General features: G+C 41.5%; 1 protein-coding gene across 2 annotated transcripts; it reads left to right on the forward strand.

Annotated features, from left to right (window-relative positions):
* Positions 1–15,177: 15,177 nt before the first annotated feature.
* GPR78 (G protein-coupled receptor 78) lies at positions 15,178–21,092 on the forward strand. Of its 2 annotated transcripts, XM_042808446.1 has the most exons (3): positions 15,178–16,316; positions 16,892–17,005; positions 20,859–21,092. In XM_042808446.1, the coding sequence occupies exons 1-3, from the start codon at positions 15,649–15,651 to the stop codon at positions 20,989–20,991; spliced, it is 915 nt and encodes a 304-aa protein (XP_042664380.1). In that variant the 5' UTR covers positions 15,178–15,648; the 3' UTR covers positions 20,992–21,092. The 2 variants fall into 2 exon arrangements, with proteins under 2 accessions (XP_042664380.1, XP_042664379.1); XM_042808445.1 differs by lacking the exon at positions 20,859–21,092 and having other exon boundaries at positions 16,892–17,235.
* Positions 21,093–23,796: the final 2,704 nt, after the last annotated feature.

The raw sequence follows: 23,796 nt of genomic DNA on the forward strand, positions 1-23,796 counted from the left end.
ACTCAACCCAAGACAGTCTGCTTGCACATTCTCAGACTGACAGGCTTTGGCATTATCAAGAAAACCCCAAGAACTTTTAATATCAATAAATGAGAAAAGGGCAAACTATTAAAATCTGGTGTAAGGAATGGAAAATTGGTAGTGATTTTGAGGGGAAAAATGTCAAATTAGAGAAGCAGGAACATTATAGCTGTAGATATTTATTTTCTCTGTTCATATGCCCATTTTCAAACAATTGATTTTAAAAGACTGCTATTACTATTTTTAAGTATGCATGATTCTTGCCAATGTCTTTTAGCTGCTCTAAAACTTTCAATCTGTGTACAGCTAATAGGAAACCATGATGCCAAAACCTGGTCAGACACAAAAGGGTGTGCTTATTACTACAGCAAGAATAATATATTAAAAAGGAGAAATAAAAGCAATAAAGATCAGAATTATAAAAACTGGCATGTTTTCAATGGAGGCGACACTTTCCTGGGTGATCACAAGGGAAAATGTGCAAAGAATTAGACAGGAGAGACCAGATTTGGAGGATGGCGTATATATAGGAGAACTTCAAAAACATTTTTCATGCAGTTCATGAAATACCTAAGCAACACAGTGGATACTAGTTGGCTGAAAGGTCAAGAACTCATGAGTAATGTAGGTCAGATCACCAGCATTGAGATGAGTGAATGCTGCTCCTTTCAGGTTTATGTTCTGTACCATGTATACACTCCTGCGGTCACTGGACATCGTGTGTATGAAGTGGATGTGCAGGAGGTTCCATTAATACACAGCTTTTATACCTGCCCCTCCAAAGCTGTTACAGTCAGAAAACTTTCCCTAGTCTTAATAATGAATTTAAAACATTTACCATGAAAGGCCAGCAGCCATAAAACCACAGGAGGAGAGAAGACATCAAGGACATTGTTAGTGTCCTAGACACCTGCAACAGTGTTCAACTTGGCATCCATTAGAACCCTCAGGTCTCCACCTGAATGTATAATCACCACTAGTATCTCCACAATATTTTCTGTCCTAACCAAGACAGTGTGAAACAAGGTGTTGCTTCTCATTTATGTCAAAACTTCTTTCTGTTGATCTGGGAAGTTAAAGAGGTATAAAATAATTACTTGTACCTTCAGTTCAAAGCCCACCCTCTTCATGCTGCCAGAGTGGTGCAAAGGTAACTTGCTGAAAATGTAAGTGTAGTCCATTTCTTGAATTGCATGCTGGTAATGAATCACTGCATGGAGTTGGTTATAGCAATTTTAAGAGTTAGAGTGGTTTAAAAGTTACTCTTTCTAAATTTCTTTTTGATCCTTTCCTGCAAGAACAGCTATGGTTCTCAGCCAAATAGTTGTGCCCTGTCAGAGCTCTGACCTTACATGTGCTCTGTTCTCAGGGGATTATTTCATTATTTTTATCTTGGTTTAACTTGTGCTCTTCAAGATCACCCATGAAGCATATTCCCCCACTGACACACCAGTCCTGGAAGACTACCATGCAGTTTGCTTTGTCTTCCCTGCAGGGACCACTGAAGTTATGACATTCTCTCGTAGTACAGACGAGAGACAAAAACACCTTTGATGAATTCTTTTTTCCCAAAACACTGTCCCTCCTCCTTATTAACTGTTTGCGCAGCAGATGGGGAAAATAAATCAGTCAGGAATGGTTACTTTTCTTCCTGAGAAGGTATGAGACAATATTTTGGATTGAAATGATTCTAGGATCCACTGGGTAGTCAGTTTTATTCTTATATCATAGCTGGGAAGACACTGAATAGAGAAAGGTTAGGAAGACTAACCCTTGTTTTGCATCTGTGGGTGGGTTTTTTTGATGTGAGCATGATTTTTTCCAAATCACAACAGGACACCAATGGAAACTAGGTCCCTAAAAGCCTTTGTAAATCAAAGTGAAACTGTAAGTGAAAGTTAAAGGGCTCCATGCTTAAATATGCATGTGTCTGAAAATTTCCCTCACCACCAATTCTAATATAAATGTGTGAAGGGAAAATTGACGATGTTACATATTTAGAGTTCAGTAAAGCACTTGGCACTGTGTTTCATGAAACCTTACTGCTAAATTAATTCATATTGGCTGGGATAGCAGCATACTCATGTGGGCTGAAAACTGCCTGACAGATTGTAAACATGTGGCAGTGATAAAGAGTCCTCTTTCTACAATGTTAAAGATATGTGTCTAGTGGCATATACTGTAGTGACTGCAACTAATCAGATCTCAAGCATCTTCAGTATTGTCTGAAAAGAGAGACCCAAATCTGGAAAGACTGGAGTATATATAACTTTGCAGAAGTTTATTAATCTTTTTGAGTTTTAGAAATCAAAAGTCCTGAAAGAGTAGAAATACAGAGCTAAGATAGTAGAAATAAGATTAATTTGAATGGAAAAACAAAACAAAACAAACGAACAACAACAGCAACAACAAAAAACAATGAACCTAAAAATAAAAAATGCAATGAGAGACAAAAGACTGGAAAAGTGTAATGATTTATTGACAACAATAAAGAAGTATATTATACAAAACTTTGCAATATGATACAGGAAGAAAATAAGTCAGTGACTTCAGAGTGCATATACAGTCATGATGTAATGGACTAATTTTGTTGTGATGTTAGCTATTAACCATGCTGACCAGAATTATTTCACTGTTATTGCTTGAAATAATCTTCTTTCTCCTACAGAATATAAAAAATCAAATGGCTCTTCTCTCATGAGGTAAAACAGCAGTTTGTATAGTGAAGCTCTGAGCCACCTCTTAGCATTGCAGAAATACAATGAATAACGCAGACACCTTTTCTCTATAGCTCGAAGATGACTATATCCTTCCTAAAGACTGCATTCTTCATATTACCTGAAACACATCCAAGGAAATACAGAGAAGTAAAACAAACAAACAAAAAACTGAACTGTGTTTGACTGCAAGGAAAAAACAAACTAACCAAACCTGCAGAATTTTGTAAAAAATGAAAACGTACTAGATGTTTTCCTCTTTGAAAATATTTAGAGACATTTTATTCCATTACAGGCTCACTGAAATCCACTGGAAAACCTAAGACTGAGAATAAACATTTTTCATACTATTGAGAATTTCCTTAGCATTCAAATACGTATTTTGCAAACACAAAGACAAATACAGTCCCTCAACTGAGACGCATGTAAATTAATAATCATTCTAAAATCATTTCACTGTAGTTTTACTCTGACACAACCTTATGATATATCAATTGTTTCATAGGACTCTCCCAAATGCTAGGTGTTCAGCTTGTGGTAAATCTGAGTTTCTCTTCAGTGAAAGAGAGCATTATTTACTAAAGAATAATATTGTATAAATAAATGGTACGATTGATAATTGATACTTGTATAGTGTGATGACATAATAAATGACACTATATATTTTAACTCCCATCAATCTTATTTCACAATGGGCAAAAACTTGCTGTTACATCCATATCTTGGGAGTTCTGTAGCAGCTACAAAGGGTGCAGCCTTTTATCATCAAAAAATTGGGTTAAAAGCTGGCAGGTGATCTTGTATTCCTAGATATTGTAATATAAGCTTTTACTGATAGGTGTCGGGGAATGCTTCTGCTTCACGTTTAAGACAAGGAAGAAAATGTAGGTTTGATCTGTCAAAATGTGACATCTTTCTGGTGAATGGCTTAACACACTCATGAAGGGAAGGGGCTGAGTGGTTCAAACCCAAGGTAATTAGAAATGCTATAACCAATTGAGTATCTTGATCTATTATGGCCTTATATGTTCCCTTCTGACTGTTTGCTGTCCCACCCTCCATCCAATTCTCAGCCAGCTAGTTAACAGACAGTAGCACTTACCAGTCCATATTTTGGCATCTGGGTACAGTTTCATAACAAACTGGCCTCCAATGTATTCAGCTTGACAAAATGGTTGTGAAACTGAACTTTAATCTCAACAATACAAAAAAAAGTGTCTAGGTTAGTCCACTAATTAATGCAACATACGTTTATATAGCCACATTGATACTTTTACTCATTTTTTCAGACATGTGGACAATAAACATATGCATTGGCCAAATAACCAATTTGCTTTTAGCCTGAACTGGCAAGGCAGAGAGGTTTTCTTGTTAATCATCATCCATTAGTGCTTAGCCAGCTGAAAAGAACCCTGAATATGACACCACTTGCTTTCCAGCACTAATGCTATAAATTGAGAATAATTAAAGGCTATCAATGATGAGAGAATTAGATGCTGGGATGCTGCAGTTTATTCTCCGTGTGGCCAAATACGTACATTTCCAGAGGGGAAAAAAGACTCAAAACTCTGATATATTTTTTTCTGTTACTTGTATCATCCGAGGACAGAGGACATAGTTAGCAAAAAATGTATAAACAAAACTGCAGAAAGATAAATAAAATTCAGATGAATAACTAAACAAAGTAACCTTAAACTGGATCACTTAAACATTATTCTTCCCAGTTAACACAGATTCTTCTTCTGCATTCAGCATTTTGAATACAAACTTTTCTTTTTGGTATTATTTTGTTTTCATGTTATTTTTTACTACTTAAAATGAAGGAAAGCACTATCGGTTTAACCAGAAACTATGGTTTGTCCTTGTCTGTAGACCCACTTGGAACAGTAAGGTATGTGCTTAGTCACTCCAGTTTAATCTTACTGAGTGCCTTTGGGAATCAGGAAACTGAGGCTTCAGCAGAGCTGCTGGCCTAAGCACAGCTGGAAAGCTACACGGCCAGTTGAGCCTGGAATAAGAAAAGGGAATGGTTATGAGCTGATCACCTGTCTGTTGGAGAGGGGGAAACGTCGCCCTCAGATCTGCGTATTGTTTTGATGTTACCTGGAATCATCAGGAATTTCATCAGATTAAAATATGCAAAACTGGTTATGTACCACAGTCGGGAAGGAACAGGAATAAAGCTTGCCTCCCCATGCCTCCAGCAGCCACTAACATTATCTTTAAAATACTAGTCTTATAAAACAGTACACATTGTTTTATGAGATTGCAACTTGTTTCTGTTGCAAGATTGCGCTTCATAGCTTGCAGAATCGTTCTGCAAATTCAAAAACATCATTTTGAGATTCTGAATGTAGAAATGACCAGATTTCAATCATTGCTTTCATAAAAGGCTTTTTTTTTTTTCTCCAACAATGGAATAAGGCTGTCAGTTTTTATTTGTGAACTAGTTATTATAAAAATCAATTTACATAAGAGACAATTTTAAGTTGAGAAATGCCATCAAATTAATATGTTGCTTAGAGAATATCATGGGAAAATGATTTTGGTCTGTGATATTTAATATTTTGATGAGGGACTTGGGAGATAATGTAAGATTATTCATAAAAGCTTCAGCTCAAAAAGAGAATGGAGATAAGTAACAATGAAGAAGAGAAGTCTAAAACCTAGAATGGTTCAGATCAGTCAGCTAAGTAAAAAGTGTTATACAGTACATGCTTTAAAACAGCCAGCATAAAATCATACTTGTAGGGTCAATTAATTTAGTTTATCTTGGTAAGAAAGAGCCCTCTGACCTTGGAAAGTACTTGGAAAGTACTGTAACAAGGATTTTCAGGTAACTTTGAAATCAGCTGTATCTGCTTCCATAGCCTGGTGTTGTTTAATATAAGCCTTCAGCATATAACAGAGTATCTCCGTAATCAATGTGGTGGGTATTATCTCTTGTGAGCACATCTGTTCTCAGTTGTGATTTCCATTGTGAAAGACACACATTCAACTGGAGAGGGGTCAAATTAAGGACTGGAAATTTGTGAACGTATTCTGTTAGTTTAAAGTAGCAGAATTTAGGTAACTGACTTTTTAATCTGATGATGAAATATATGCACAATTCCCTGGCTGAACCTAAAGCTGAACATATACAGTTCAGAAAAGCCATACCTTTTTCAGCAGTGAGAACAATCAGCTAGGACAAATTTGGTAGGTCACCTGCAATACATTCCCTGCATAAGATGTTTTTGTCATCCAGATTGAATTTTTATTTATGTTATAGTCCAAACAAGATAGTATCATAGCCATTTTTTGATAGAATGTCCGAATAAATTATCACAGCTGTTCCCTTTATTTGGTTTTATTATCTATAAATCCTTTTAATATACCTTGATTATTGATTTTTAACATTAGCTGATTAAAAAATACAACACGACTTTCAAGGCAATACTGTCTTTTAAGCTGCTATGCATAAACCTATTTAAAGTTATCAAGCACCTTGTTTTCAAATACAGTTATGCAATATAGTTGGAAAGGAATAGCCCATACACAGTCTCAAAGAACATGGACGATTTTATAAAATTAACTTAAAGAGCTGTTCCTAGCATATGTTCACTAGATATATCCATTCATAAACAATGAGAAATGCTGCTCATAATGTCCTGGTTAGTGAGGCCAGCAATGGACAGAAAGCAATTGTGTGTGACATTTCAAGACATTAAATTTGTTTCTCTTCAACATCAGAACAAAATAAAAGTTTTTCAAATGTTTCACTAAACTGTAGAAAATAAATGGCTGCCCTCTGTTACCCAGCAATTTGGTTACTGGCCTTTGCAGGCAATCCCCTGGGTTTAGATTAAAACAAGGCAGATCGTTTTACCCCAGATTACTTGGGCAGATTAGGGAATTAAACCAAAGGTTTTCCTATCCTAAATTTATACCTGAATTACCCAGCTAGTGGGGGGACTTTCCCAACACTTGAAACATTTTTTTCTGGGGAATAAAGGCATTTGTCAGATTTTTTTTTTAAGTTGCTATGTCAAAAGTACAAGCAGCTGGGCATGTATTGGAGTGACAGGGAGAGCTCATAGTAGCTCTAGACACCAGTTGCCCAGAACTGCTCTGTGTATGACACAAGATCTGTGTATTTTCACTTCCTCAACTCATTGCATGAAGATAGACAATGTGTACAAAGCTCCATTTATTTGTTCCCAAGACTACTGATATGTTAATTAAAACAATTATCCAGGAAAGAGACAAAACCTTAAATGACCTTCAGATCATTTACAAAAATGAACAAAATTATCAAAAATAATAATTCATAATTTGTAACACACCTCCAAAGAAATTGCAGCTGTTACAAAACTCAAGGGACCTCATCAGAATAAGGAGGAAAAAATGTTATTCTGAGAATAATTGATTTGCACTGCTCTCCTAAGTGGAGGTCAGACAAAGCACAGGGTAGGTTTTTCTGGTACTTTTGAGTGGCTGTACTGAGCCAGGCACAACAGAGACTTCAGCTATAGATAATCTCTCAGAGTCCTTGCAGAAAGAAGGAGTTTGTGGCATTTCTTCTTTCCCTCCCTGTGAAAGACCTAGATTCCATCATCCTCCCTCAAGATCAAGATTTGAGGAAACGATATGCAAAAACATTATGTGGGAAACATGCAAGTTTCACTCAGCCCCTGCTGCCACAGACACGGGAGAGGTCAGGGCAAGGTTATTCCAGCATAGTGTTTTGGGGAGAGCCCTTTCTGTGGCCTTCTACATAGGTGGTTATGGGTAGGCATAGGAGGTGTAGGACGAATGGCTCTAGAGGGCCATCATCACCAGATTGTGCTTCGGTTCCCCATTCCCGTGTGTTCCTGAAGATTTTATTGACTTTGCAGCATCTGTTTGCAGTGGGGTTCCTGGTGGGACTGGGGACCGACTTGTTGCATGTTCTCCAGATGAAAACCCATCCCAGGTAAAGGTGAGATTGAGACCCATGGAAGGGTGTAATATTCTTCACTTCTATGCTTCTGGTGGGAGACTGAGTCCCTCTTCCTGCATAATCAGAGTCAATGATTTGGGGCTACATGTTATTATTGTTCCTAATCAACATCACCTACTGTGTGAACCCCTGCTATGTCAGGGCACAGAGTTTGCATTATACAGTGTCAATTTTGTCCTGGCAGTTCCTTGATTTTCTTTCTTTACCCTAATGAAAGGGGGGCTTTTTGGTGTTGTTTGTTTTTTTTTTTTAATACACTCAGTGAAACACATAGTAAAGAATGTGTGATAATAGAGACTCTAAGATAGCTCTGCATGTACAATAACCTGTGTTCACGTTTAAATGTCTTAGCCCCAGAGAGTGTTTTTATGTAAGCATCATAGTACAGGCCTATTTATTAACTTCTAATTCCACTTCTTAGACTGAAGTTGCTTCTGAGACAGTGTTTCTTCTGCAAGAACATGTTCCTGCGGATGGATGTGGGGGTGGATGGATGGGTGGGTAGGCAGGGGAAAGGGATGGGTGTGATGGGAGGACAGTACCTAGATATTACAGAATTGCTGTAGAAAATATCTTGCTATTTATTCCTCAAAACAGATGGTACCAGTTGATTACCTTCACCATTAGAAGCTGTACCTGTTAGCGGGGGTGTGAAGAAACCTCTCTGCACTAATAGCTTAGGGAAAGTCAAACTATTGCGTCAGGTATTCAAGCAAGAACCTGCTGCAGAAAGATTAAGGCATGAAGGTTAAAGGGCTGTGCCAAAGGAATCAGGGTCAACTCTGTACAACACGGGCCTGTTGTCCTGATTTATGGGGACTGGTCTGCTGCATGTCCATGAGGGGATAACTTATATGACATATCCATCCCACAGGAGGGAATTTGCAGAGCTTAGAGGCACTGTGCCATGATGCTAGAGCAATCTGCCCCGCTGAGGCTGCTCTGGTCATGTCTGACTTCAACCCACGGCAGCTTGCCGATCCTGCAAGCCCAGATCTCTCTGTTCCTTTGATTCAGTGTCTGTTTAAACTGCTCCTGAGCAAACAGCTTAGGAAAGAGCTCTCGGCTGTCTGCATGCACTCCTTCCTTTACAGTCATCCAAAGGTCAAGTTTGCTTTGCACATCTCTATCCCTGAGCAGCTCTGTCAGATCAGCCCTTCCACTGCACAAGGTGGGGTTAATTTTTTTCTTGATGAGTTTGCTGAGAGTGCTTTCTATAATAAATAACTATAACCAAAATGGCCTTCCTTAAGAAGGCTCATACTTTTAGAAGCTTTATACTGTTTCTACAGCCTCATATTTGGTTGCTTTCACTTCCACTGTGTTGGTTTTCCCAGTGGCTTTAAGGGACTTATCTTAGGTTTGAACTGACTCAGTGAAATCAGAATCAAACCATATGTGTAAGATACGTGGGGGATTTTGAGCAAGTAAGGCAGGAAAAGGATAATTTCGACTACAGCAGAAGAACACATGCTGCTTTTTTCATATGTTGGCTCCTTGAACTTCACTGCAACAGTAAATAAATTGCCTCAGCAGTTTCTGAAAAATGCCATTTAATGTTTGCTGGCCCCTGGAAGTGCTAAACATTGTCACATTTGTTGAAAATGCCAGTAAAAGACTCCTGGGAATTTCATTGCCATGCCTGTAGCTTTGATAAGTTTTATAACAAGCTGGTGCAGTACAGCACTGCTAGTATGAACCACTGTGTTCATGAGGCACTGTGGAAAAATAGCAAGAAAAATGCACTTTAATCTTTATTCCTAGCAGGTTAAAATCTACTGATATGCCAAAGCCATAAGAAGTGGTCAAAATAGATGGAAATGGAAGGAAGATACATGTGCTCTTACATTGAGATTCAATAGGAATCCACACCATTTTATTTTTTCACAAGGTTGCAGAAGAATTTTACCTTTGTAAAATTAAAAATTCTGGTTATGGCCCAAGCCCTGAATATTCCATTAAATCAGGAGTGACTCTGTTGTAGAACTAGTCTGAGGAAACAACTGGCATAGTCCAAGTATTTTGAAGAACTTGACACTGAGTTATGGAAGACAGAGATTCAAGTTCTTGTGCCATTTGCTCGAGGAAAAAGTATTCCTCCATTAATATTTCATACCTGCATTATAGCTGTAAAGCTGTTGCGTGTAAAATCTAATTAGTGTCTGTTTACTTCCTGACACAAACTTTGCCGAAATCAATTCTTGCTGCTCAGTAGAATAACATATTTTTGCATTTACATTTTTGCATTGTACTCTAGGAAAATCTGGTCAGCTTTATTCCAGAGCTGAATCTTGCAATCTAGAATTCTGCTTCTACCTGCTGCCTTGTGTTGTAGAAGAGGAAGTCAAAATAAATTGGTGGAAGAAAGAGGAACCATAGACACATATCCAGTTTTAGAATTGTAGCTCATCTGATACTGTTTTGAATTTTGTGAATAATTTACTGTTTTCCTGTCATCCTCCAGTATCCATGCACTTATATTTCCATTAAGAAACATCAAGAATGGAATCATAGAATCATTTTCATTGGAAAAGACCCTTAAGATCATTGAGTCCAACTGTAAAATTAACTCTGCCAAGTCTACCACTAAACCACGTCCCTAAGCACCACATCTGCACATCTTTTAAATACCTCAAGGAATGGTGAGCCAACCACTTCCCTGGGCAGCCCATTTCTGTGCTTGACAACCCTTTTGGTGAAGAAGTTTTTCACACTATCCAATCTAAATCTCCCCTGGTGAAGCTTGAGGCCATTTTGTCTCATTCTATTATTTGTTACTTGGGAGGAGAGACAAACATCCACCTCGCCACAACCTCCTTTCAGGTAGTTGTAGAAAGCAGTAAGGTCTCCCCCTCAGCCTCCTTTTCTCCAGGCTAAACAACCCCAGTTCCCTCAGCTGCTCCTCATAAAACCTGTGCTCCAGACCCTTCACCTGCTTTTTTGCTCTTCTTTAGATGTGCTCCAGCACCTCAGTGTCTCTCTTGTCATGAGGGGCCCAAAACTGAATAAAGTATTCAAGGTGTGGTCTTACCAGTTGTTCTTATGGTATTTTTATCTATTTCTTCAAACCTCAGCTCCATTCTCCAAACTCAAATATTTTCTGCTTCAATTATTTTGAGATCAACTTTTGTAGACTGTAGGAATATGTCTAGTTTGCATGAACACAAACATGAGCCAAAAGATTTTTCAAGTATTTAGTTTTAATACAGCTGCAAGATTATCTATTGAACTATGAGGTTCTCCGTTACAATATTTAAGCAATTTTGTAGAACTGATGCATGGTTGAGCTCCTTATTTCTTTTGCTCTTCTCCCTTCCCAGATAGTTATGATAAATACATATGTGTTGTATTGCTCCAGTTTTTTCCCTGCAAAGTTAGGTTTGCAGGAAGAACGTGTAGACCTTTCAGTTTGGCTTTGTTCCATCTTAGGAAGATCTTTATGACAAAGCTATTCTACAGGTGGTAAATATGCCCACTGCCCACTGGAATTCTGCCACAGGAGCAGTGTTGCACAATTGTATCAGACTGATGAGTCAGGCCTCGCATCTTTTCTGAAGAGACTAACAACATGTCAGTTATTATCTTACTACTATCCACTTGCTTATTTGTCTTATTTGTCTTATTGTTCCAGAAAGAACAAAAGCTGTGTTAGTCTAGCAGGTAGTCTAGCAGGTAAGGATGCACTGCTTGTTCAAAGACCCTATAGTTCAAATCATAATAAAGCAAGACTCTGAAAAGAAAGAGGGAATAAAAAAGAAAAGGTGGGGGTGGAGGGGAGGGGAAGTTGCTGCTGAGTCTTGACTAACTGAAGGGCTCTCTTCACTAAAGCTTCATTAACTAAAACTAATGCAACAACAATAACACACCTGCTGCCGTTGTGGTGGTGAGGAGATATGTCCATGTGCTTCTCGGGAACTATGTGTACCGGAGCTGTTTATAGAGCATGCCAAAAAATCTCATGGATATTAACCATTCTTGCTCACTTTTGAAAGGGGTCACATTTTAGCAAGTGGCCTAGAAGTTAAAAGCTTTCTTAACATCATTTCCATGAGTCATTCCATTTCCACACATGTTGGTTAATATAATTATTTCTCTCTCTTCACCTATCATAAGAGAATCTGGGGGAAAATGTTGATTTTCTCTGTACTTGCTAATTATTTGATATAATTTGTTTTAGATCTCCTTCTTTCATGGTACTTTCTTAAAATTAGAACCAAATTAAATGTGTTCCTAGCCATTGCAGAAAACATTGATTAGAGCTAAATTATGCTCAGTTGTGATCTACACTGAAATTTGCATGACACATCTCTCCTGGAGTGAAACTAAAAGCAAATTTGAATCGTCCCCTATTCCTTTCCAGTGAATACAGTCCATTAACCATTCAATCCAATAAGTTGTGGTCAATATTTAGAACAGATGAATGTGTAGATTTAATGAATTATGGAGCTATTAGAATAGAAGTCTCCAGTACTTACTGAATCTGTGCTGAATAGTCTATGTCTATTAAAGGATAATTAAAGACAAGCACCTCTTTTTTTCCCTTTTCTTATTTGTATTGCAGCAGTCTCCACAGCCCCTAGTTTCAATCAAGACAGCATCCTTGATTATGAAAGTAAATACTGTAGTATGTTGATTGGGAAAATATGTGTGTTTAGTATGATCATTTTGAGCATTTGCAGTGATTTACATATGTCTGTTTATATGTAAAAAGGTAGCACGGGTATGTGTGTTTTCAAAGGCTAAGGTGGCAGATACCTGCTTTTTCAAACCCACAGTTCAAGCCTTCTGGTCTCACACAGGTGACTGTATTCAGCCTTGTAAGCTGTAAATGGGCATTTGAACATCAGACCAAAAGTTGGCTGGTATTAAGTGTTACGGGTTGCTGCCTGTAAATGGGAAAGGATCTGCAGAGAATCCACATCCCACAGGAAGTTATGCATATGCTTAACTTGTCCCATTGACAAAAATCCACTCAAAACAAAGTGGGAAATCTAATGTCATCCCTACTGGGTCCTCTGAGCCCAGGATATTGTTGCAGGACACCATACAACTCACTGTACGTGTGAAAAGGAAGAATAATTTTCTCCTGGATTTCTGCTACTTGCCACCTTTTTTTTTTTTTTTCCTTGTCTTATTTTGATGTGTTCTTTCTCTATCAGTTTTCAGAAACAATTCATTATTAACTTGAGAAGGCTGTATGAGAGAAATTATGTCTGTATGTGTGAAAGAGAGAAAGAAATAAGCAGAAGTTGCTTTCTTTCTGGATCCAGCAGGAAATAGCTTTTCAAGCAGCTATCACAGTAAGAGAACAGCACATCTAGGTTGTCTCTGTGATGATATAAAATAACATCTACCCTACCTGACATCACTGCACAGGCAGCCTCTAATCCCAGATGGCTAACATAAAAGCTCTATAACCTTGTGATAGTATTAAATGAAAGGTAGGTCATAGATGGCCTCTGACTAGTAGGAACCTTAAGAATTGCTGCTGTGAGAGGGAGTAATTGCAGAACCTGTGCTCTGCATGGATACAGATAGCCTCTCCCACTATGGTTCAGTTCTTCCCAACCTTTTGTGCATGTTTGGCTCCGCACTGTTCGTTCCCCAGTAATAGAAATGCAACAATTGAACCTTGAGAGAGCTGGTATTGTCATGTTTTTATAGATTTTTTTTTTCAAATGCTTACATAGATATATACTGGGGTTTTGTTTGTCAAGCATAAGAACTGTCAAATGTATCTGCTCTTTTTTAACTTAGGAAATGACAGCTTTCTCATCAAAGAAAACATTAATTTTCTTTCTAACCTGAAGAATAATCCAGTACTGGTTCTCTTCCAAATAACACATCTCATGTCTTTTTTTTTTTTTTGCTCTTTCCTTAAGACATATAACTTACCATAAAAAGCTTTTCAATTAGGGCCTGATTGAAAACTTATAACTGCCATTACAGAAAAAACCCAACATTTTCTTCAGGCTCTTTCAAGCACTTTTATGTGCAGCTATTCACACAGTGGTCACACTTACATGACAAGGCTATGTTGTAGGGACAATATATACAATACAGCATTTCCTTAGGATATTAATAGCCATTTTGGATAGTGGGAAAGCTACCTTTTCTTTTCCTTTTTCTTCATGTCAGTTCTGCTGATCAGCTGTAAAATATGACAGCAATTAGACATGGGAGCTTCCTCCTGTACCAGTGTTTTGATGCTCCAAAACTTATTCTCTCTCTCTCTTTTTTTTTTTTTTTTTTTTTTTTTTTTAATATGTATATATATATACACACACACTCTAAGGCAAAGATTCATGGCATCTTTGGCAATTTGTCATGTGATCCACTTCCCTGAAAGGTGCAGAGGGAGAATTTCTGGCCTCTTTCATGTCTGTATTTTCTGCTTTGCCACAATGTGATAACTGAAAGGATCTTTCTTACCATCGCACTGTTGTGTTAACAGTCTAAATGGAAAACGGTAAGAGAGACTTTAGTTTTCCATGGAATGTGTCAGCACCACCCTAACATGGGCACTTGTTCAGCCAGCTGGGGCTTTAAAAAGTGTGAGCCAAGTCACCGAACTGAAGTCTCTAACCAAGCAACATCCCTCATTGCTAGCCGATGGGTACAGTGTGAACACCCGGAGGGCAACCATAGCTCCTCTAAGCTCTATGAAATAAAAGGGAGGAAAAGGGCAAGTAATCCCTCAGATGGAGGTGGGGAAGCCTTCCAAGGGGCACAGGCACTAGCTCTCTGGCAGGCTCCAGGCACGCTGGTTACAGCCGGTGCGCTCGGGGTGCGCCTGAGCACAGCACAGGGGCTAAACTACTGGTAAATCGTCGCCAGGTCTGATCCTGAGCTGCGCGTTAGCGGAAAGTTGGGCTTCCTGTTGCTCCCGCCTGCGGTCCGGGAGCGGATCAGAGCGACTCCGCGATCCCTGGCTGAGCCTCTGCCTCGCAGCCGCTCGTCTGCGCATGAGTCGCCGCGGGAGGCTCCGCGGCTGGAGTATTTCAGGGGCTGGGCGCCGGGGGAAGATGCTCAGTGCCTGACGGAGGCCGTGCGCCCGGCGGAGGGGGAGCGGCGGCGGCTGCGGGCCGTGGGCCGTGGCGAGGGCGGCGGCGGCGCGGGGGGCACCGCGCACGGCGGCCGTCGGGGCAGCTCCCGCTTCAGCACCGCGGACAGCGCGCAGCGAGCTCCGCGCCCCGGCTCGGGCGGCCGGCCCCGGCTCCCCCCTACCCCCCCCCGCCCGGCTCCCCCCGCCCGGCTCCCCCTACCCCCGGCCCCGGCTCCCCCTACCCCCGGCTCCCCGCTACCCCCTGCCCCGGTTCCCCCGGCCCCGGCTCCCCCTACCCCCGGCTCCCCGCTACCCCCTGCCCCGGTTCCCCTTGCCCCGGCTCCCCCCTACCCCCGGCTCCGGCTCCCCCTACCCCCGGCTCCCCCTGCCCCCGCTGCCCCCGGCCCCGCCGCCCCCGGCTCCGCTGCTCCCAGCCCCACTGCCCCGGCCCCGGCTCCCCAGACCCTCTAGCTGCGGCACCCATCCGCGGGTGTCCCGACCTGCCCTCTATCTCCGGAGTGCCCCGGCGCCCCTACCCTCGGCTCCGACCCCAATCCTCCCGGACCTCGCTCCGCCGCTGCCTGGCACCGCCATCGGGGTCCCGCTCCCCCGCCGCTCTCCTCCCTTCTGCCCCGGACGCCCGCCCAGCCCCGCTCCCCCTCGCCCCGCTCTCAGCACCTTCGGCCCTACTCCCCTCCCGCTGCTCCTTCTCCTTACCCCCCGCTGCCCCCAGTTCTGCTCCTCGCTCCCCCGGCCCCTGCACCCCGGCCCGCGCCGCCGGCAACATGCGCGGGCGGCCGCGGGCAGCGGCAGGCGAGGCTGCGGTGCCGGCTCGGATGCCCCCTTCCTCCTGCCCTCGCCCGCTCCAGGCGACCCGCTGAGAGATGGACTTGGCAGGCGTGCTGGTGGCGTTGCTCCTCGTCCTGGTGCTGGTTGTCTCTCTGCTCTCCAACCTGCTGGTGCTGCTATGCTTCGTCTACAGTACGGAGATCCGCAAGCAGGTGGCCGGGGTTTTCCTGGTGAACTTATCCTTTTGCAACCTGCTCCTCACCGTCCTGAACATGCCTTTTACCCTGCTGGGGATCCTGAGGAACCAGCAACCCCTCGGGGGCTGCGTCTGCAAAGCGGTGGGTTTCCTCGAAACTTTCCTGACTTCCAACACGATGCTGAGCATGGCAGCGCTCAGCATCGACAAATGGATTGCCGTGGTGTTCCCCTTAAGCTACACCAGCAAGATGCGGTATAAGGATGCTGTGATACTGATGGGCTACTCGTGGCTCCACTCCCTCACGTTCCCCTTGGTATCCTTGTTTTACTCGTGGGTAGATTACAGCAGCGTTTATGCCTCTTGCACCTTGCACCTGAAGGAAGAGACAGAGAGGAGAAGGTTTACAGTGTTCACCATCGTCTTTCACTCCACCAGTTTCATGCTGTCGCTGGTGATTTTGTGTTTCACCTATTTAAAGGTGTTGAAAGTTGCCCGGTTCCACTGCAAGCGGATAGACATTATTACCATGCAGACTCTGGTTTTGCTGGTGGATATCCACCCCAGGTAATGTGTGTGTGTTCGTATTCACAGCCCCGGGGCACTTGCGGCAGGCACCCCGGGCGGAGGGGATGTCCTGCCTCCCCAGCAGCCTTCCCTGCCCTCCCGCCTGCCCCGGGCACATGGCGAACGCTTCTGCCTCTAGTTTCAGGCGCTGCTTATAGTGCCAGAAGACGGTGGCTTGTGTATTTGTAGCCTGCTTGGTTTAAATGGTAGCCCCGCTTGCCGAGTGCTCCCACTTGCCCGAGCTCCCTTTAAGACGGAGCTTTGGCGAGTGCGATCGTCCTCAGGCTCGGCGGGGCCAGGGCTGGCCTCCCCTCCCCCGGGGCTGCCCTCCTCCTGGGGTCCGGGCTGCCCTGCCCTTCCCGGGGGCTGCTCTGCCCTCCTCCCGGGGGGCTGCCCACTTTCAGGGAGCTGCCCTCCCCCGGGGGCTGCCCTGCCCTCCCCTCCCCCGGGGGCTGCCCTGCCCTCCCCTCCCCCGGGGCAGGGGCTCTCGGACCAGGAGCGAGTCCTTCCCCTCTCCCCTGGGCTCACATCTTGCTTCTTGCCTTAACCCACCGCCTGCTCTTTTCCCTTTGCAGTGTGAAGCAGCGCTGTCTTAACGAGCAAAAACGGAGGAGGCAGCGGGCTACCAAGAAAATCAGTATTTTTATAGGGTCATTTGTGATCTGTTTCGGTCCTTACATTATCACCAGGTTAGTATTGCCTGTTGGGGTGGGGGACATTCTGGAACTGGTGTGGCCTCTGATGTGCAGGTGCCCGGCAGGGACTACAGCTGGTTTGGGGATGTCAGAGCCTGAGGGAAACCCGGGGCCGGTTCTGAGGGGCAGAGCACACACACACATACACATACACTCGCACCGGTCCTGCCTGCGTGCCCAGCCTGCTGGGTGAAGCCTCAGCAGCCTCTGGCTCTCCTTCCCTCATTGCAGCCAGGTCTGGGCACCTCTGCCAAGAGCAAGAGGCTTTTAGGACAAATACCAGGAATTAATTACACGCTAGTGGGAGATGAAGGCAGTTTAAAAGACTCGCCACCCTTCCTTATTAGCACAACCCGAGCAACAGAGAGGAAAGCAGACAGCTTTTCCTGATTAACTCGGTTTTTTTGTTGTTGTTGTTTTTTGGGTTTGTTTGTTTGTTTGTTTGTTTGTTTGTTTGTTTGTTTGTTTGTTTTTTTAAGGCATAAGGCCAAGCATGCTGCTATTGGAAGCTGAGGTGACATAATTTAAATTTATCCTGGCTGATAATTTGTCAGATAAGCTTTGTGTCTGGAAACATTAATGGCTGTAAATATATTGCTAATGGTGCAGCATGGCCCCTGTGATGAGGTGTAAGTGTTATCTCCCAGGAAAACAAATAATTAGACTTCTAAAATGTATAGGAAACACTATGCTCCTGAACTGGCCAGAATCATTGGCATCCGTCCCAGTGGTTTGCACCTTTTTAAGTACTTCTGCATCATTCTCGTTCCATACTTGTGTAGTCTTTATACAACATATGGTTATTATTTTTAAATCTTGCATAAATCAGAGAGCTGGAAGCCAATGTAACTATACTGAATTGCAGCACCTCAGGATTTAGCCTTTCATCTCTAAACTAAAATGGGCTACAACATTCACAATGATTTTTTTAAATGTTTCCCACTTCACAGTGTGTTCAAGACACCCTTGAAGAGTACTGACTTCTGTTGAGGAAGGTGCATTAGTCTGCAAAACCACCCTGGTGAGGGCTCCCTCAAGGTTGATACCAAGCTGCCAGGGTCTGCACCCACACCAGCTTATAAAAATCCTCCAGCTTTAGTGCACTGGTCACATATATATATGCCATTTATGATCACCATCTTTGCCTTTTTCTTACATGGGTAAGGGGACAGATTTAGGCCAGTGCACAAAAATGACAATGTTTTTTAACCTTTAGGGTGACATTTTTTTCAGTTCCCACTTATATGCTGAAAGGGAGTCCTGACCGATTGCCTGGATAACTGCTTTTTTTTTTTTTTTTTTCCTGCAGTTGAAAGGATTATTACAAATATTAACATTACATCACAGAGTTAAAAGGTTAATTGATCACTGTTCAGTACATTCTGAGTCATTTTCTATTCACTTTTGCCATAATCAGGATATAATTATATTGAGCAAAGTGGCTTTTGCCATCTTCTTTCCATCTGAACATTACCAACTTCAGCAATTTTCAACATTGCCCCCATTTTTCAGGGTGGAGATATTTCTCATAAATTTCTAAAATAAAAGTGACTTCCTTCTTCAGACCTTGCATTTAGCAAATGTGAGGTGGTGCGTTTTCTATGTGTGACAAACTGGTACCTCATGTGTCACTACGGAGAAGACTGAGGGTTGGTTTATGTAAATGTTTCAAGGAACAAGTTGTCTCAGTCATGAGGACCGAGTTAGTTCAGTGACAGCAAAATGGGAAGTATTTAGGGAGGATATCCTCAAAAGCTCTTTGCCCAAAAGGCAAGACAGTGTCCAGGCAGCACTAGATAAAAGCTGGTGGTGGAGGACTTGCTGCCATGCTTGTTTCTCCATTCTTCCCTCATTCTGTTTTTTAGGGGGGTGGCACTCAAGCAATCTCTACGGAGGCAATGTGAAAGATATCTTCTGTTTTCTTGCTCTTTGGCCTGGTGACTCAGGTTGCGTTGTGAGCTCAGTATTTGCTCCTCATTGCAGAAATGTGAATGAGATTATGATCATTAGCAATATATTCGTCTGTTCACTAAGAGCCGACAGATGAATTTCATCTTTTTTGTAACAGCACTGGAAACAAGAAAATGATACTAAGATGCATTCAGATGGATATTTCTAAGGCTGACTTGATTTGGCCAGGCCCTTTATCTTAATAAAATCTGTGTAATTTTTCTTCTGTTGGCTTCAGTGCAATTATGTTTGGGCCCATAATACATTAAAGGGACCACATAGTAATACATCTATTTTCATGACTGAAAGATAGCTTACTCTTCTTATGTAGTGTCTTTATAAAAACATCAATTGTGTAAATATGAAATGTATATTTCTTGTATTAGGAAGATATACAGTATGGGATAAACCTAAACAACCATGCAGCAAGTGTTGTTTATTGTACGTTTATTTATTTCTCACATTTTGTGTCTTCCTGTTCTCTTTGTTTTGAATTCACTGGAATTTTTTCCAAGCAGCTTCAAACGAGTCATCTGGGTTTTAAATGCACTTGCCATATGAATGATTTCACTTTCACGCATGCATGAGAAATTTTCCTGTCAGAGTTCAACCACTTGTGGCAATGTTCAGTCCTAGTGGTGGTAAGTCAGCTTGTCTATGCGGAAGGATCAGAACAGCTTCAAAAGTCAACGCCCTGCGAGTTGGGAGCTCTGCACTTTGGAAAGAGGCCGGAAGGTTCTTCAAGCATTGAGAAAGCTTCTGATCTTATATCTTCAAACAGTGATGTTTTAGCATACAGAAAAGGGCTGGTTTATCTCATGGTAGCTTTTTGTTTTGTTTTGTTTTTTTAATTCTGGAATGAATATAGCAAAATAGTATATTCTTGCTCCTGCAAAAGGTTTCACAAAAGATATACAGATAATAAAAAGTTCTCACTCTGTTCTTTCCACCTTCCTGGAGAATTTGACCACTGCAGATAAGCTGTATGCCAGACATTTTCTGGAACAGTCTGAGGGTTTGCTCTCACTTCTGTGGAAAAATTGCTTAACTTAGTTGCCGTCTCTCCCCCCATGATTAATACGCCCATCTCAACTGAGGTGCTGAGGCCACTAATCATCCGTGAAGCACAGACCAGGAGACCCAGGTCTGGAGACAGCTGACTGATCATATAATGATGATAAAAGTGTTGTCTCCTTGTTTTCTTTGGTCAAACTAACGGTCAGCCAAGTGCATGCAGAAACTTTCACAGGTAAGTAGATGCAGTTGTGCTCCTAAGCATACTGTGGGATCACAGGGGCCATCCAAATCTCTCTGAGATATTGGCATGTTGTTCTTCATGCAAAACCTCTACATAGGTTGGCAGATATGACACAGGACCTAGAGGAGACCCACAACTTCCAGGAGCAACAGCCTGATGCCAAGGGGGTTATGCTCAAATGTCTCAAGTGTCACTAGACAGCTGTACTAAGGCAACTCCGTTCAATAAGCCAGGAAGCCCCAAGTCACATGTGTCTATATCAGGCTTGCCATGGGAGAGGGGTAATCAGTTATGTCACCAGGGTTTTGACCACTTACCAGCACAATTCTCTAAATTCGGAAAGTGAGCAATAAAGATCAGCACTTTCTTATCTCCAATGCATGGGAGCATTAACATTGAAAACACGCTTTTTCTCTCTTTCCATAGAGGGAATGGTTCTTGTCTCCCAGTGTCCTTGCTAGGAAAGTTCCCTTTGACTTTATTGAATCCAAGGAGTAAGTACAGGGACCTTCTCCTGCAGGGACCATGTACTGTAAGAAAATAAGCATTACTTTAATGTTTCATGAAGAATGAGCTGAGCACTGGGCTCAGTGTGAATATAAGACTCAAGTGTTTCCATCTCTCTTTAATGTTTAACAGGTTGATAGAGCTCCTTCCTTTTGTTACCATAAATTACTACTGGGGAATTATAAGCAAGTGCCTCACCTACAGTAAGGCTGCATCAGATCCATTTGTTTACTCACTTTTACGTCAACAGTACAAAAAGTTCTGATCAACATCGTCAATAGGATACTTAAGAGGGACCTCTATCCATCATCGGGGTACAACAGCTCTCTCGACACCGAAAACGATTACTGCTTGCACAGAACAAACTAACAACATGAAAAGCATTCCCCTTCAAGTGAGACAGGTGACTGCTGCTGCTGGATAGCTGCCTTTTCCCTCCCATGCTGACAGTGGTGACAGTGTCCCCAGGGTGTGAGAGCTGCGTTAATGCAATGCATTTCACTGTGGACTTTCATGAAAGGCTCTTCCCTGGTCTGCAGCCAAGTACAACACACGGCAAAGCCTTGTCCCTGAGCGAATGGAGTAAGCTTGACGGGGTTTAAGAGAGCCTTTGGAGGCTTTAGAGAACTTTTAATATTTCACGTCTGAAGACTTGGTATGTCTTGAAGCGTTCCACATCAGATGTGACATTCCAGTGTCTTCTGGGACCACAGGAATCCCCAGGTTGGACGGAGAGGTTGAGAGTGCTCTGTGCTGCCCATGTAACTCGGCAGCCCAGGATCTGCTCTATCAGTTTTGAACATTACAAATAAGTCTTTTAATTGATTGATTTATTGTATTAGTGCCTCAAGTGAGTCAGCACTTTGAATCTGAGATTGTTGTTATTATTATTTATTACTAGGCATCATGATTGTAACATAGCCTTTAGGAAGTGGTACATATATTTGATATGCCAGTATTCTATCAAGCATAACCAAAGTCCACATATCTGAGTTACCAATATTTAGCACTTCAGTGGTATGTGATTACAGTAATTGCAGCAACAGTAATGGAGACATATAAGAAATTTAGTTAAATATCACTGTAGTTCCATCACTGAGCTAGTAGACCTATTCAAACAAGCTTTTATTCAGAAAAAAAAAAAATCAGTTAGACAGTAGAAGTGACAGATACCACTGTGTTTAAGATATATTACTTCAGAAGCTAACTTTTTTCAAAAAACAGGCTAAAGTATACTGATTCTTTTTAAGGGATATATAATGTGTAAAATATTTCATGCATTGGCTATATTTGGTGGATTGTAATAATACTGTACAATCTTTTCTTTTATAATGATCAATTACTCTGGCAATTTTAACTGATACCAAGAGATGTCTGAGAGGTACTATAACAGACTTGCTGCCAAATGCCCAGAAACACAAAGCTGCTTTATTAGTATATGCATTTTTCTTTTTTATTTATTTTTAAATCTAAACAGGCTTTGGAAAAATGTGGGAATTATTTTTGAATAATATTCCTTTGATTCTATAAAACATGCATCAAAGTATTCTATGGCATTCAATAAACTACTATTTTCTAATCGAATACGTAAGGGGAAAATGAAAGCAATTCTAAAGTATATTTTAACAAAAAAAAGAAAGAAGACAGTAAAGAACACTTATTTTTTATGTAACAATGGACTTGACCCTATTATGCATTGAGAAGGCTATTCCTGGTAAAACTAAGCATATAAGTATGTGATTAGGCACAAATATAATTTATTTTGAAGTTAACAGCCCTATTCCCATGCTGAAAATTAAGCACACACTTAATGTTGAGCAGTTAGCACACAGAGAGGGTTTCTCCTACCATCCACAATGAGGAAGGAGAGCATCTTATTGCAATACCATTGAAGTCAAGGAAAGGTGATACTGTGTAACAAATACAATGTTCTCTTATCTCCTGCTTTTAATCTCTGAGGCCTTTCTGATGCCATTTTTTGGTTTTGGTTTTCCCCCATGCAAGTACCTTAGGCCTCTGTGTTTTGCATCTATAGCTCTGCCTGTGTTTAAATTGAATGTACTATAATGGTTTTGTCTTCTTAGTAAAGTATTTGTACTCTCTCCAATTTTGTGTAAATACAATATTTCAGAAAAAAAAAAAAAAAAAGCTCTCTATGGAATTTTTCCAGTTTTAATATCTTACTGTCTGCCTCCACATGGTTTCCCCCCTCTGCCATGTCACTACAAAAACCTGATGCTCAGTCTTTCATTTCAGCTGCAAAATAAGGACCAAATATCTCAGGGCGGGGTGGGAGGAATGCTAAATTTTCAATTATTTTTTAGTCAGTTTAGTGCCAAAAAGTTTTGATAGACTACAGCATTTATCTGTGAATAAACATGAGGTTAATGATACCTACAGTTGTTAGCTTGTGGTTGGCTTACATTTGGTTTCCTAAACAAAATGGTGCTCACTTTAAGAAAGGAATATGTTACTTACAGTTAAGGGTATTAAATTGTCACCTCCAAGACATACAAATTAAATAAATCTTTACTTCATTTTTTTTATATGTTAGTATCAAGAAAATAGTAGAGGAGAAAAAATAATAATAGACTTTAAAGCTATTACAGTAATAAACTTCTAAAGGTATTAAACTATAAGCCACCTTTTAAAGATATAAAGCAGGACATAGTTAAACAGCTACATGTGCTATTAAGTTAATTAACGAAACTTATTCAGGTCAGTTGAGGATGTTGTCATGCACATACTTTAAAATACTCCTTGACCTCACAAAATATTGAACATTTCTAGAGGGGCTCAGGTCCAGACTGGGAAAAAAAAAAAAAAAAAATTGAGCCTGATCTGGGTGTTGCAGAACGTCTTTTAGATTTAATTTCCATAGAGAATTAGGAAGTTATGGTCTACAGCATGCTGTAGAGCAGAAACTAAGGAGGGGTGAGGAGAGCTGTAGTCCTCTCAGTCTCGATTTGCAACGAAGTTTAACTGCTTTGTTTAGCATTACCAAAAGGCATCTTCCTCTGCTTAGAGTGCACAGACAGTTCTGCAGGTAAATTTTTCTTTCTCCCTTCTT

Source organism: Tyto alba, unplaced genomic scaffold (genome assembly GCF_018691265.1).
Source record: "Tyto alba isolate M040663 unplaced genomic scaffold, T.alba_DEE_v4.0 Super-Scaffold_6, whole genome shotgun sequence".
In the NCBI taxonomy this organism is placed as follows: domain Eukaryota; kingdom Metazoa; phylum Chordata; class Aves; order Strigiformes; family Tytonidae; genus Tyto; species Tyto alba.